Source organism: Lonchura striata, chromosome 1 (genome assembly GCF_050655825.1).
Source record: "Lonchura striata isolate lonStrDom1 chromosome 1, ASM5065582v1, whole genome shotgun sequence".
NCBI classification, from domain to species: domain Eukaryota; kingdom Metazoa; phylum Chordata; class Aves; order Passeriformes; family Estrildidae; genus Lonchura; species Lonchura striata.
In genome coordinates, this window is record NC_140703.1 from 69,138,563 (window position 1) to 69,153,544 (window position 14,982).

The 14,982-nt window shown below is 37.7% G+C and overlaps 1 protein-coding gene across 3 annotated transcripts in view; it reads right to left on the reverse strand.

Annotated features, from left to right (window-relative positions):
• Nucleotide 1: 1 nt before the first annotated feature.
• Nucleotides 2–14,982, reverse strand: part of BRCA2 (BRCA2 DNA repair associated) — a 34,279-nt gene continuing 19,298 nt past the window's right edge. For 2 of the 3 annotated variants that reach the window (XM_021541870.4, XM_085579407.1), the window contains 14 exons: nucleotides 14,439–14,857; nucleotides 13,262–13,452; nucleotides 12,527–12,714; nucleotides 12,012–12,182; nucleotides 11,349–11,700; nucleotides 10,512–10,667; nucleotides 8,375–8,519; nucleotides 5,478–5,599; nucleotides 4,228–4,429; nucleotides 3,839–4,005; nucleotides 3,615–3,750; nucleotides 2,675–2,931; nucleotides 2,083–2,226; nucleotides 2–738 (listed from right to left, as the gene is read on the reverse strand). In XM_021541870.4, the coding sequence (XP_021397545.4) occupies nucleotides 193–738; nucleotides 2,083–2,226; nucleotides 2,675–2,931; nucleotides 3,615–3,750; nucleotides 3,839–4,005; nucleotides 4,228–4,429; nucleotides 5,478–5,599; nucleotides 8,375–8,519; nucleotides 10,512–10,667; nucleotides 11,349–11,700; nucleotides 12,012–12,182; nucleotides 12,527–12,714; nucleotides 13,262–13,452; nucleotides 14,439–14,857 (3,196 nt within the window). In that variant the 3' untranslated portion in view covers nucleotides 2–192. The remainder of the gene's footprint in view (nucleotides 739–2,082; nucleotides 2,227–2,674; nucleotides 2,932–3,614; nucleotides 3,751–3,838; nucleotides 4,006–4,227; nucleotides 4,430–5,477; nucleotides 5,600–8,374; nucleotides 8,520–10,511; nucleotides 10,668–11,348; nucleotides 11,701–12,011; nucleotides 12,183–12,526; nucleotides 12,715–13,261; nucleotides 13,453–14,438; nucleotides 14,858–14,982) is intronic. The other variant, XR_014955264.1, reaches the window with a different exon arrangement.

The window sequence follows — 14,982 nt, forward strand, 5'->3', positions numbered from 1 at the left end:
CTGTTTTTGTAATAGAACTTTATTAAATACAATCAAGTTTTAATGTACAAAATGTAAAAATAATTCTAATTTTAAATATATACAACATCATATATGTGCATTAGCAGCATTTTCAGGATTTTGGTCTTGGTAGCATTCTGTGGGTTGGTGATGAGTCCTCAGGTTACTTTGGGTTCTTCTGAAGAGCCTCTGCTACTTCAGAACTGCTTTTGATGAGTTATTTGAATCCCCAGTAGACCTGGAACTATTTATGGATGAAACATCATCAGATAAAGTAGTAGCTGTTGCTTTGCTGATTTCGTTTACGTAATCCATCTTCTTTTCTTCTGGTAAATTATTCATGAGTGCTTGTGTATTAATCATTGCCAGTTCTTCATCAGCAACCAGGTCATTGTCAGGAAGATGGACAGTTTCTCTCACTTTTCTGCAAGGGGTGACAAGTCCAATATTCTGATCTGTCTCTTTAGGTGACTTGCTGTGCTGTAAACCCAAACTTCGTGGAGGCTGAAATGCTCTTTTAACAGATGGAGAAATTACTGAACATATTGGTGTCAGTGGTGGAGGGGCAGGTATGCAACTGAGGAAGTCCATAGCTTTTCTCTTTTTGCTGGTTTTGAGATGGTCTTCATTAACTGTAGCAGGTGAAGGTGTTTTTGCTGACCCTGGTGTAACAAGTTCCATATTTGGCGTGCTAGTTGACAAAGGGCTTGGATGCTTCATTTCAATTCTAGAAGAGATCTGGGTAAAAAGAGAAGTTTTATGTTGAATAGAATGTTCTGTATCATGAAAATGTTCCGTTTCCTCAAAGTCTTCCAAAAAATGGGGGAAACCTCCTCTCCCCCGCCCCCCAAATATAAAAACACTACACCATCATTCATATCCCATTCAAGTTTAGTTTGGTATCTCTTGATAGTGATTAATATGATTCCTTCAAGTGCTGATGACAAGTGCTGATGACTGATACATCACTGTTCACCTGTACAATTTACATTTTGTTTCTAAAAGCTAAGCAAAATGTATGGGAATTTTTCTATGCCAGATGGTAAGAAATCAAAGCACTCATAAGTCTTCTAATGCCTTGGCTATGTCTGTCACACATGGTTGGTTAAATAAGTAAAAAGGAGAAAAAAAAAGAAGAAAAACTAAGATAGAACATAGACCAAAAAATTTGAAGATAACAATACACACAAGACAGATGCTGCATAGCCAATCTTTCAAGCACAGGCCTGAGAATACACTTAATGTCTCATTTTTTAAATATGATTAATATATTTAATAAACAATACAAATATAAACTAGTTCGTCTATAAAATACATAAACTAAACATTCAGAATTAAACATTAGCCCTCTCTTTGAAATAGAAAAGGATGCCTTATAAGCTTAAACTTAGTCCCAGGAACTGATATCACACCAGGGTGTTTCCACCTCCCTTGCAACTCATGACAGGAAAAATTTTTGTTCTGACTCTGCTCAGTACTCCACGTCAGAAGCAAATCACCACCAGCAGCTTTCATGGGAAACTTGAGTACTATTTAAATAAATTTTTGTCAAGACTGCTAAAATACATTTACCAGGTGACATCTCTTCCCTTTTAAATCCTAGAAATAGTAAACACTATCTATAAAAAGACCAGGAAGTAAATTATCTCAATAAGGGTGGGAACTGCAAAATGCCTTGAAATAAAAATGTACAGATCAAGATTTTTCCCTTCTGTGACATGCACATGAGACAATCTTCACAGTGGGACCAAAGAAGCACTAAATCATCCATAAAGAAAGAGGATTCATTTTACTCACATCAAATTCAAAATAATTAAAGTACGTTGTGGAAACATAGGCCACAAGGGGAAGTTTTCATATAGTGTTTGGAGGAAGGATAATCTATCTCATGGCTCCTCTGGGGAATAATCCTAAATCCCCCCCACACAGAGAAAAAGCTTCCAATGAGCTTGCATTGCTCTGAAGAGATTGGATAAAGTGGGTGCAGAAGTGAGACCATTCACCACAGATATAACACTTGCTTAAATACTTACTGCATGCACTGCCAGTATAAATACAGCATTATAATTACCAGAAGCTTACCAAACTTCTATGCTCTATATAGCTGCAGGAAGGAGAGGGACTTTCCAAGCCACATCTTCTAGTTAAACTGGGTGTAAGCAAGAGATTTCTTTGTAGCAAATTCATCAATTTACTTTCTGCATTGGAGCAAAAGGAGGCCATGTTCTGTAAGGGAGAACAGAGTTTGCAATGCAGAATAGTTGGCTTTCAAACTGTGTGAGGATGATATACACTACATTTAAGACTTCCTTTTCTCATCATTATCTCACTGGAATTTTATTTTATATCAAACCAACAACATAGAAGATTGCTGCACTTGCTGTCCACGGCAGATTCCCTATTGACAAGTACAAGATCTTTTGCCACTCAGAGATTCTGTGGCACATCCTAAAGACAGTGCTGGATGAGTTGGGGGAAAAAAAAATCAAGATATTAAATCCCCCGGGAAAACTGCATTAACATTTTACTCTATCTCCCAGAAAATCTCCCTCAAATTCAGCATTATATGCATTACTTGTTTTAAAGATTTATCAATACTAACAGACTTCTTGGTGAAGGATGTAACTCAGCAGTAACTGAAACTAACCATCAAATGACACTTCTACAGGTTTACCTCTATCACACTTCTCAGTTCATTAACCTTCTCTTGAAGATAGCATTCCTTTGGACTAGCTGAGAATAAAGAAAGATCTCCAGCCAACAGCATGGGAATTTCTGATCTGAATTCCGACTGCCACTGAAGGTTGCTTGCAGAAATGAGTGAGCAGCGGACAACTACATCTTCAATAGCCAAGTGTCTGAGATCTGTCCAGATCTTTACTGCCACTAAGTTATAGCTTTCATCAGACAAGTATACCACAGTAGTGAAACCTAAAAGCAGGAAAAAAAAGTCTGAATTAAACCTTTACATCTCTTTAAGTTATTTGGATTTACGAAAAAAAGTCACACATCTTGAAAGAGCTACATGGCAGCCCATCTGCATGGTGATAGGTATCTCATACTTCTTTCATATTCTACACTAGCTCCCTACTGATTACAGAAAACAACTCAAAGTCTGTGTCTTCAGACACAGTCTGTTTCTCCTGTGTCTTCAAAAACAATACTCCTATGGAACTTTCCCTTTTTACCCAGAAGATTATCCACCTCTCCCTATCCATGAGCTCCAGTGCTTGAATTCCACTCATTCCATGACACTGTACACCAAAGAGGAGTTCAAGTATATGGCACAATGGTGTTTGTGCAGATGCTGAACACAGATGTGAGAACTTATGCCCACCATTTATGGAAAAAAAACCCAAAAAAACCCATGTAAATATAAGCTGCTTTTGAGCTTTGATCCTCCCTTTCTAACTTCCTGAGCTAGTAAGCAGAGACAGTTTTTCTTCATAAATACAGATTTGTGTGCCAGCATGTCACTGTGATGGGCTGGATCAGCAGGTTTTCACATTCCTGAGATTCAGGTACAACACCAAGTTAACTCTTGACTTTTGAAATAAAGAATTCAGTGCTTATTCAATATGAGGACATGAATGTGGTTCACAACATCAACATACCTGCTCTTCTAACAGAAATTACAACTCCGACTAAATCCACTTCAGCACATGGTGGCTGAAAAGAAGGATCCAACAAACTGGTGAATTCTAGAGCCTTTCTTGGAAAGAAAATCTGTACCAGCATCTCCTGTGATACCTGATGAAACACAAAACTTCATTATTTACCACACTTACAGAGTGTGACACATTTTAATGATGCACCTTTATGCACCTAAAGCACTTACTGAGAGCTGTAGATACTGAGTTTTCTTGGTGGCTGTTAACTGGATGTGGGTGGAGTCTGCCCTGCCCCTGGACTGGGACGCTGACAGCTGGAAGATCCTGTAGCGAGCGCCTTCCTTCAGCAAGGAACACACGTCGGGCAGCGGGCGCCAGATACTCACTACTGCTCCTGACAACAGCACAGAAAGCTCAGTTTCCTGCTCAGTAATACTTTGGAGGCTTTTAAACAAAATGAATCTACAAAAAATCCTTTCCAAAAGCCCTAAACCAAGAATCAAACTGGAAATATTAACATGTAAGCTAAAATACTGTTGGAAACTCCTCAAATCTACCTATGCTGGCCAGTTACCACATTTAGTTAGAAGTTTTTTATAATTTTTCAAGCACTGACCTTTATGTTTTTCTTGCTTTCTGTAGTCTACCACATATAATCTCCATACTGCAGACACATCCCTTTTGTAACAACCATTTTCTTCCTGTTCTGCTGACTCTAAAGCCTTCTTGAATTGTTCCTGCAACTGAGTTTGTTTTTTGTCGTTCATCAGCTGCCTGTAAGCCTTCAAGGCTTTTAACTGGTCATCACTGAGATATCCCTGTAACCAAGAGAAGATTAACTCAGTTATAGTTTTATTAATCAAAAAACCACAAGATTTTTATATAGCCTCTTTCTTGAGTCTTCATCTGTTAGAAGCAATTTATTTCCAGCTGATGCACTACAAGGACTTGAAATGAGGTATATTAAAACAACAGGAGGCAGCAGTGGTACTGCTGGTACTCAGCTGGTGCTCTCTGGTCTGTGCAGAGATTACACTACACACTGTTCTTATGTGACAATTAGTGGGAAGCCTGCTTGAGAGTGCAGAAGTAAGGTGAATATTTAATATAACAGCCAAGCTTGCCTGTTTCATATGAAGACATAGTAGGAAAAATTTCTGGAAGAATAAAGGAAGAGTTTCACTTCTCCTCCAGCTGCTGTTTCTGAGCTGACACAATGATTTACACTAAAATGCATCAAACCCATCACTTTACTGACCAAGCCTTCAAGACCCAGATGTCTGTACATGCAGCTCCAGAAACATGGATACCATTTTATCAAACAAACAAGATCATATGGCTTTATGACAGACAAGGATCCTCACTTGCAAAAGGCAAGGCATGAATTTAATTTTTAACAACTGGCAGGGACTAATCACCTGTATCTTTATTATGAAGGCATAAACACTTAAATATTGTGATTTAACTGGAACAGGGAATGAAGACAATGAAGACAATATAATTATCCAAACAATTCAGTGAACAGCACGCAAGTGTATGAAACTCTAGATCAATGAGGTGCATTAAGTTTTCATATAAGCAAGACAAAGCAAAGTAATAAAATTACAAGTAGCATTAACTTCTAATTGTGCTATATCCTGGATTCTTATACCAAGAGAAAATTACCATCCAAGATAATATTAATCAATTACAACTAACCTTCATTAAGTTTTTTTTCAAAAATTTTAATATTAATTTATTTAGGAATAAGCATGCTGTAGAAGATATCATAAAACAGCAAAACCAAAGAGTAATTTAATGGTCAAATTTAGCATGAGTTATTAAATTTTCATTTATTCCAAAAGCTTTTCAAAATTAACCCACTACCTCCATATAACCAGGATCAGATGCATTCTGAATTGCTTCATAAAGTTCTGCGCCATCTTGCAAATTATGGATTTGCTGTCTTGTGACAATCCGTGATCTTCGTGTTCTTCTACTGGTTCTCTCTGTTGAGAAAAAGCTTTTATGTGGATTACAACCAAAACACATTAAAGTGAAGGAAGAAATAATTATATAAGAAGCACAGTATTACTTAGGCCTTGCCAGAATAAAAATACAAAACACATGTATAAGAATTGATGTATATGTGTGTGTGTGTGTGTGTGTGTGTGTGTATGTATCAGGAAAATACAAGAAGAAAAAAAATCTTATTAATTGCAATACAACGTAGATAGAACATTATACAAACTTTGGGGAAGCCAGTATCAGTGGCTAGGAGGCTAGCAGCTAGAATCAGTGGCTAATATCACTTAGGAGAGCGTGGGAGATTTGATGGGCTGCCAATAACCTTCATAGATACTTGATTACATTTTCTTTATGTACATCACTTGCTCTTCTTCTCATGTAGCAGAGAAGTCTTAAAGACACCAAGATGTGGAACAGCAGGTGACCACAAGCCTTCACACAAAGCTTCCTCAGGACATCAGCTAAATGCCAAGTTAACTTATATTAAACTACTATGTACATCACTTTGCTGCCAGAATTTTGATGAATTCCTTCAGCACAGCAGACCCCTGTGTACAAATTTACCAAACATAAAACAACACACGAGGAGTCATAGCAGTGACGTTTAAGAATTACAAGGCCATCTCTGATTTCAACTAAGAATTCCATGCAGTAATCACTGGCAGAGGTGGACAGTGTCAGCCATTACAGAATTAGAAGATACTGAAGTGGAAGGCACCTCTGGAGGTCTCTGGTCCACCCCCCTGCTCAAGCAGGGGCACCCTATAGAAGGCTGACTAAGACCATGTCCAGTGAGCTTTTTATTATCTCCCAGGATGGAAATTTTACAGCCTCTGTAGGCAACACTGTCAGTCAACCACCATAGTGAAAACGTTTCCTGGTGACCAGAGGGAACTTCCTCTGTTCCAGTTTGTACCCATTTGGCTCTGGACCTGTCACTGGACACCACTGAGAGAAGCCTAGCTCCATCTCTGCACTGTCCTTCCAGGTATTTAAGTACATTGATCTGATGTCCCTGAGCCTTCTCCAAGCTCAATTGTCCCAGCTTTCTCAGATTTTCCTAGGTCAGATGCTCCAATTCCTTAAACACATTAATGGTCCTTTGCTGTAGTATCACCAGTGTGTCCATATCTCTTTTAGAGTGAGGAGCTCAGAACTGGACATGGCATTCCACATGTGGCCTTACCAGTGCTAAACAGAAGGGAAGGATCACCATCTTAGACCTTCTGGCAACAATCCTCAACTTATCCACCAGGACCCCCAGGGCTCTTTCTGCCAAGCTGCTTTCCAGATGGGTGGCCCCCAGCATGTATTGGTGCATGTCACTGCTCCTCCCCAGGTGTAAGATTTGCAATTTGCTTTGTTGAACTTCATGAGGTTCTCGTCAGCCTATTTCTCCAGGTGCCAAAATCCCTCTGGATGGCAGCATAATCCTCTAGTGTATCCAGCAATTGTCCTAATTTTCAGCACCAAACCTGCTGTAAGTACATTGCTCCACTCATTACTGAATTGGTTAAAACAGGACTAGACCGAGTACTCATCCCTGGCATACACCAGGAGTTACTGGCTTCCAAACAGACTTTGTGCCACTGATCACCACCCTCTGGGCCCTACTTTTCAGTTTTCAATCCACCTGCCTGCCTGCTCATCCAGCCCATCAGCTTCTCTCTGTGGATCCTAAGGGACGCAGTGTCAAAAGCCTTTCTGAAGTCCAGGTAGACAATGTCACTGCTCTCGCCTCAACTGCCCAAGCCAGTGATTTCATCACAGAACACTGTCAGGTTGGTCAAACTTAACTTCTGCTGAGTGAATCTTTGCTGAATACTCTAAATCACATTTTTATCCCTTTTGTGCCTGTGCTTCCAGGATTATTTGTCCCATCACCTTCTCAAGGATCAGAGAAAGGCTGACTGGCCTGTAGTTTTCTGGGTACTCCTTCCTACCTTTTCTGAATACAGCAGACACATTTGCTTTCTTCCAGTCTCCAGGCACCTCTACCAACCAACTAATGATCATTCAAAGAGGATCAAAAGCAGCCCCACAGACATCAGTCAGCTCCTCCAGCATTCTGAGTTAAGCCCATCATCAGCTATGGATTTACATATGTCCGGTTTGCCTGAGTGTTCTCTAACTTGATCCTCTTCCACCAAGGGTATGTCTTCCTTGCTTCAGAATTTCCCCTGGTCTCTGTGGCCTGGGATTGTCAACCAAGGGCATTCAGTAACTCAGTATTCTCCATGGCCTGTGTCACCACAGTCCCTGTCTCACTGAGCAGCTCCACTGACCTGAGTATCCACACAGTCATGCAATTATTCATGAGGAAAGAGATGCTCAGTCTTGGTGTTCAGGTCTACTGAGATACATCCTAGCAGTGCCCGCCTCTGGGTGAAATCTTACAGTGTCACGTCCCTGAGGGGAATGAAATTATGAATTCTGCAATTTTGTAGCATTTCCCTGAGAATCATCTCATGGATAATTTTTTAGTGGCCTGCCTACCAATATGTTCAAAAGGTGTTTCCTAGAGAGCTGCAAAGCCATGCAAATAAGCATAAAACCATTTTGTACCAAAAGGTCTTGACACACAGGAAGCAAAAACCTGAAACAGCACAAAACAAAAACAACAATAAAGAAAACAACCCAAAATCCCATCTCTTCTTCTTGATCACCAGAGATTTTTGACAATTTCTTTAGCCTTTTCTGAAAACATCAAAATGTTTTTCTATTCTTTTTAAGTTCTGAAAGAATGAAAGCTTTACCTTCATGCTTTTCATATTCTGCTTGAATTTTTGCAAACAGAGCTTCCAATTTCTTTTGCTGATCCTCTGCATGCTTGGCAGCTTCCCTTTCTTCCGCTCGGCTATTACGAAAAACATAGGAACCAGCTGATGTCTTTTCCATCCACTGAAATGAAAAGATTAAAACTAAACCCAGACTTTTAAAAAAATTATTTTTAACGTTATCTAGCTTCTCTTTCATACTCACTGTTGAGCAAAAATGCTTTAAAAATGAACAGGCAGCAGACTTTAAGTTCTTCCAGTATAACAGATAAAAGGCAAAACCCTATAGGATTGGTTGGTAACTTGTCAAAGACATGCAGAACAGAGCAGTATCCAAAACCAGATGATTTAAAGCTGAAGAAAACATAGCTTCAAGTAGTGGGTATCAGTGTTGTAATTTAGATGATTAATGGATACCACTGGTAGATTCATTAAGATACAAACCAGCACACTCAATGCTGAAAAATACACCAGACTGCATTCTACCCAACTTGTCTTTCCACATCAGCTGTACTTTCTGTTTTAACACCCTGGATTAGATGCTGTAAAAGAACTATGATATAGTTCTGCAGATGCTCCTAAACCTTTTCTGCCTAAGATGATTCCATAGCCTTGTCCACAACCCTACCAGAACTGGCTTGCCTGATTTGAAGAGGCCAGTGAGCTAAATGAGGAGATCCATGGTTGTTCCCTTCCCATTTTCTGCACAGTTCTGTCTTCTCCTTTGCACTGGCTCTAGCAGTGACTCAGCAGACTGTATCAGATTGGTAATTAAATAGACAAGCAGTTCATTGTGTGTTCTTAATATTATTATTAGTTACTTTTTCCTAGTTTAATGAATTAAGTTACCTAAGTAACAGGACCAGGTGATCTCCAGGTTTAGAACAGATAAGCAGCAAGAGTGTATAGTGAAAGCAAGATAAGGAAAGGTTGCAGAACCAATCCTTATGAGGCAATGAATTGTTGAAATAGGCTCGACCTACCTCATTAATTGCACATCATGTATTTCCTGCATTACTCACAGTTTGACACCTTTAATTAAGGTTACTGTGATTCCCACACTCCTTGACTCTTGAGGTAAAATGAGACGGACAGCCCAAATTTTATAATTTTGGCATGTTTGAGCAAGAGTCTCAGTGTTTAATGCAGAAAAAAGTACATCAATCTCTTGACATAGCCAGATATGAAGAAGCATTTTCCTCCCCAGCCTGGAAACCATTAACTGTGATGCAGTTACAGATTACAGTCCCCTTTCTGAGAACTATATAAATGTTTGTTCTACCAGGCAGCTCATACAATAAGTGTTGCAATTTCCTCCATTAAAGTAATGATATAAATAGCAAAGTAACGATCCAAACCAAATGTTGCTAGTACCTTTGCAGAATTCATTCTACATCCACCAACAATAATATAATACCTTAGTAAGAAGGCAATGAAAAAAAGTATCCTAGATATACATGCCAAGTATAACCTGCTCTGAGAAAAGCTAATAAAATATGAAAATTACGCTCTGGTTAAACTGTTTACATTAAAAGAACTGATTACTAAAAGAAATATTGTTTCATCATTTATAAATTCATAAAACCAAGTAGTTGCAGTGAAGTCTGATGGCATTTAAAACGTCTGGACAGCAAGTAGTATTTAAAAGATCTCAACTCTGTTTTACAGCATAATTACACACCGTATTTTTAGTAATATAAAACTTACACAATACAGTCAGCTACATGTAAGAAAAAGTAATCCTACCAATGCTTAGAAATATGTAACATTTTGTTAATATGTTAATAATAAAACAAGTGCTGTACTTTTTCTGTACGGAAACTGAAATTCAGTTCTTTACAGAATTGAAATTCAATTATTTCTGGCTTTTTGAAGCTGAAAGCAAAGTCAACTAAAGGATACTGAACACAAACTTATTACAGCAGGATGCTCTAGTCCTGAAATACTAAATACATGTGCAATGCAAGAACCACTCCTGTGTATTTTACACATAACAGTATCTCAAAAAAAAAAATTGTAACTCTCTATATTGTGTCTTTGAGGAATTATAGCAATTAATTAATATAATTGAGATCTCATAGAACCTTGCTAGATTCATAAAATGCTTTCACCATACCTGAATAGGGTATGTTCTTTGAATAACCACATCAATACACCCCACTGCACCGCCCTCACTGTAAAGTGATGACAAAGGCACAGGGAAAGGTCTGGGATCCCGATGAAATCCTAGTTTTGTGTACCATCGCACACGGCGAGTGCTGTTCGCTGAGATCTGAGCAAGGGAAATAGTACATGAGAAACTGTCACTGCTGTAAGTTATAGCAAAGTTCTATCCACCTTATTTTATCTACAGGAATATCTACATATCTATTTTCAGACTAACCTCACTAAGAATATATCACTTTTGCACCTGAGCAGATCACATTTTAATTTAAAGATTTCCCTTCACACTGAAGACTGTATTTTAAACAGAGTCTAGAAATCTGATAAGTTACAATTCTCTGGGAAATGAGAATCTGTGAGACAACCCATTGCTTTGTACCAGAGGAGCAATTTCAGTATTATGTTGAAACTTCACCCTCTTTAAAATTAAATCTCTTTAACTAACCTCTAATGAACCAAGGCCCTCCCTGACCAGTTCATCCTCTCATGACTTGGTTCCCCCCATTCTTCCTCCAACTTCTATATCGCCTGAGATGGATAAATACTTCTTTGCAACTTGGTGTTTAACCAAAGTAAGGAGCTGGAGCTGCCAAAGCACATAGCAAAACTTGGTAGAATTTTATACTACAAACTTCTCTTCCAACTTTACAAATTTGCTTACTGAACTTCAGCAAAGCTCCATCTGTTTGTAAAACCCCAATAACTTTTCCTCTTTACAAAATATGGCTCAATTAAGTAGCATTTATAACATCTCTCTGTCACATCCAATCAAACAGAAGATTTTATTTACCTTTAACATAAGGGAATCTGGGGCTTCCAGTGGCGTACATCCATTTTGAGGACCAACAAGTTCTGCTCCATGCACTATGATCTTCTGACCAACAGTCAGCTGCCTTCTATCTAAGAAAGCTTTGAGAGGTGGATCCAGAAGAGCTCTGATCCCATACCAGCCATCAGTAACTTCAATTAAAGCTGCTGCTTTTTTACTTTCCATGTTCTTATTGCTACTGCTAGGAGATACAACTGTGTTCAGCGATATGATTTTGGAAATACACAGTACAAGTGTTTTACCTGCTGCATCATCTCTTTCCATTATCTTTTTGATTGCCGATCGTTTACTTTTGTCAACTTCCAAATCATACCTACAAAAAGGAATTTGTGCTTAGTTACAGCAAACAAAATCCATCACATTGTTTTTCTTTAAACACAATTGTAGCAAACAGTTGGTTACTCAATCTACATGATTAAGCACCACTGTAGCAAATCAAATGTTTTCTACACTTTTGCAGGTAACACACACTATGTTTTTAATACCGCTGTGTGTAAGTTTAACAATACAAGCATTCTGCTAAGTAATGAGTGCAAGGTAGATGTGCTTATTTTGTAATATTGACGAACCAGAAAGCACACAGTAACACAAATTACAGCTCCCAATATATTGCTATACACATACCTATATTTCAACTGCAACAGGACCATTTCTGGCGTCAAACATCTGTTAGCAAATTCATGTGGGAAAGACACTTCCATGGCTGCCAATTTCCATACAATCCATCTGTAGTGATTGTAAACCCAGGCCTCTGTTATTAGATTGGGGTCCACACCAGGAGTGTCAAGGAGGGCTCTGCATATAAATTGTTAATAAATGAACCTGAAATCCACTGCAAATTTTGACTTGCCTATTTTTCAGACTATTTACATCACTGAAAAATTTCCAGAAATTTTCCAAACTGACTTTGCTTTCCTTAATGGTCAGTGAGGATCAATCACTAGCAACATGAATCTACATAGAAAATTCACAATCCTATAATATCTTTATTTACGCCAATGGAGGTGTACTAAAAATGCATAGTAAAAAACCAGCAGTCAGAGGCTTTAAAATACCACTATGTTGGATTTATTCTAGGAGACAAGAGAATTGCTATCTCATAAATAGCATAGTTGTCCCAAGTTCATAAGCAACAGTACCTGTAAAACTCCTTTTTCCCAGCTTTTCCCTCATCTGTAGGTATTAGCCATCCTCCATCAGCAAGATGCATTCCATTTCCAGCTAACAAATACTCCTTACTGAAAAAGTCCTTGATGAGAAACTGGAAAGATTCTGCATTTGTGCTGTTAACTTGTATACACTGTTTTGAAACACCATATGTGTATAGCTGAAAAAAATCAGATGGAAAAGACAAAATAATGACAATACAGTGAGAATTTAACAGAGAGTTTAAATATCCAATCTTATTAATTCAGATTAAATATTTATTTAAGGTTGAGACTGCTTTTGTCTGACCTTGCCATTTCATACGTAAACCATGGAAAATGGATGATCCCCAACAACTGTTTTAGCAGAACAGCATCACAGTGTTCTTTGAAAGTGTTTAAAAAAATTAAATAGGTTTTGTACTTTCACAGTACCAAAAGGAAGAGCATATTCATATAGATTTACCTAAGCTTAAATGCTTTTCATGTGCATTTTAATTGGTGAATTTTTTTTCCTGTTTGATTATAACACTAGAGATTTATGACCTTTATTATTTGGAATAGTCTTAAAAGTGGATATATGCCACTTAAATACTGTAGCAACTGGTGTAACAGCTACTGTAAATAACCTAAAAACTGAAAAATTTATCTATTCAAAAGCTACTGAGTTTTTATTTGCTAGTTTTGAGAAACAGATGTGAGACTGAAAATACAAAGATATCAGTATACCTCTTCTGTAGAATAAAAGCTAGGAGATTTCTCTTCTACTGCAGTTTTCAGAGAGATTCTGTTGCTGGCAGATGTTTTAATGACATAAAGAGAGCCTGGCTGTGAACGAATATTTTGCCTATATTTCTTTTTAATTCTCATTTCCTGCAGATCTCTGGCACAGCGGAGATTTGTCACCATCCTGGCCATAGCTGCAAATTAAAAAAACCCAAATCATCACAACGTTTTAAAAGCATTATCAAATAAAGATATACAGTGATGCTGTAGCAGATTCAGAGCAGCATTTTTTCTGTGCTACTCTGCAGATTTTTAGGAACTACAGGTCTAAATATTAAAAGTTTAATGCATTTAGAAAGCAGTAATTACTGAAGGCATTTGAATATTTATATAAAACAAATTACATATCCATATTAATTTTATAAAAGCCCCTGAATTAAACTTCCATCCACATATTTTTCTCATATGAAGACTGAACTCAGTCTTCATAGAAAACTCCAAATGGAAAGAAATTAGTTGACGACTGCAGAAATCCTTAATCCTGAAATTTTGGCCTGTTACTGCAGGATCTAATTCTGCAAATACTCATACACCTGTTCAAATATACAGAAGTCCTTCTGAAAAAAAATCCGGATTATTTGATTGTAAATTATAGAAGTAACCAAAAAAAACAGAGCATTCAAGAGAGCTTAGAAGGCATAAATCCACATTTTTAAGTCAAACAGTTGAGCATTCAAAGTCTGCCTCTTTAACAAGGACACAATCAACCATTTATATGGCTAAGTCTACATTTTAATTAGAAGACAGAATGAAAACAAGCTCCTATAAAAATGATTGAAGTATAGCAAGGCTAATCTGAGGTTCCTAGATTATTTTATCTATGAGGTATATAAGAAAAATCTAATATCAAATGAAACATAAGTTGTCTGTTTCTAAGCATTGTGTGAAATATTTTCCTTTTCTCAATTAACTTTGACGATAAACAGTATATGCTCTTTTAAGAGTGCAATATTAGGAAAATAGTAATTTCCTAATTTTCCTGCCAAAATAAAAAAAGCCTTAAAATGAAGCTTCCTTTATTAAAAAAAAAAAAAAGTCTGCAAATTATACAAAAACCCCTAAAGAATCAACTCTGATAGATAGTATTCACAATAGTTAAGTGAGTAAAATCTGAAAATACCTAAATTGCCATTTTCTAGGTCAGTGTCTGCTGCATGCTGGACACAAGGCTGCTGATCTTGAGGGTCAGCAGTATTTTGTTCAGTTCTGATCTGATTTAGTTCCATCTCTTTGTTCATACTTTTGCTGATGGGTGAGTCACATCTGCTGCTGCTGCCTTGTTCGCTTGTAGAAAATGTCAGCTTGGTTTTGAAGGGTGGAATAAAAGTTTTAGCAGCTTTGCCAGATTTGTACAAACTTCTCGTTTCTTCACTCTCTTTTGCCGAGGCCTTACAGGGAGTGGAAACCCCTGCAGCACTATCTGAAGAGTGCCTGAGAGCACAGTGCTGAAAAATGGCAGGTTTAGACTGGAATCCTCTCAAATCTTGATCTGGCAGGGTAAGGGTAGGATTCTTGACTTCTTGTCGTTCTTCAGTTGACCTACAGAAATGAAAACATTTAAGCATACAGGTTTCATCTTCCTGACAAAAATCTTTGTCAGGAGTTTTGTATTCTTAATTTAGTAATACAAAATTTCAATTCTGTATCAGTAAAAAGACAAAATA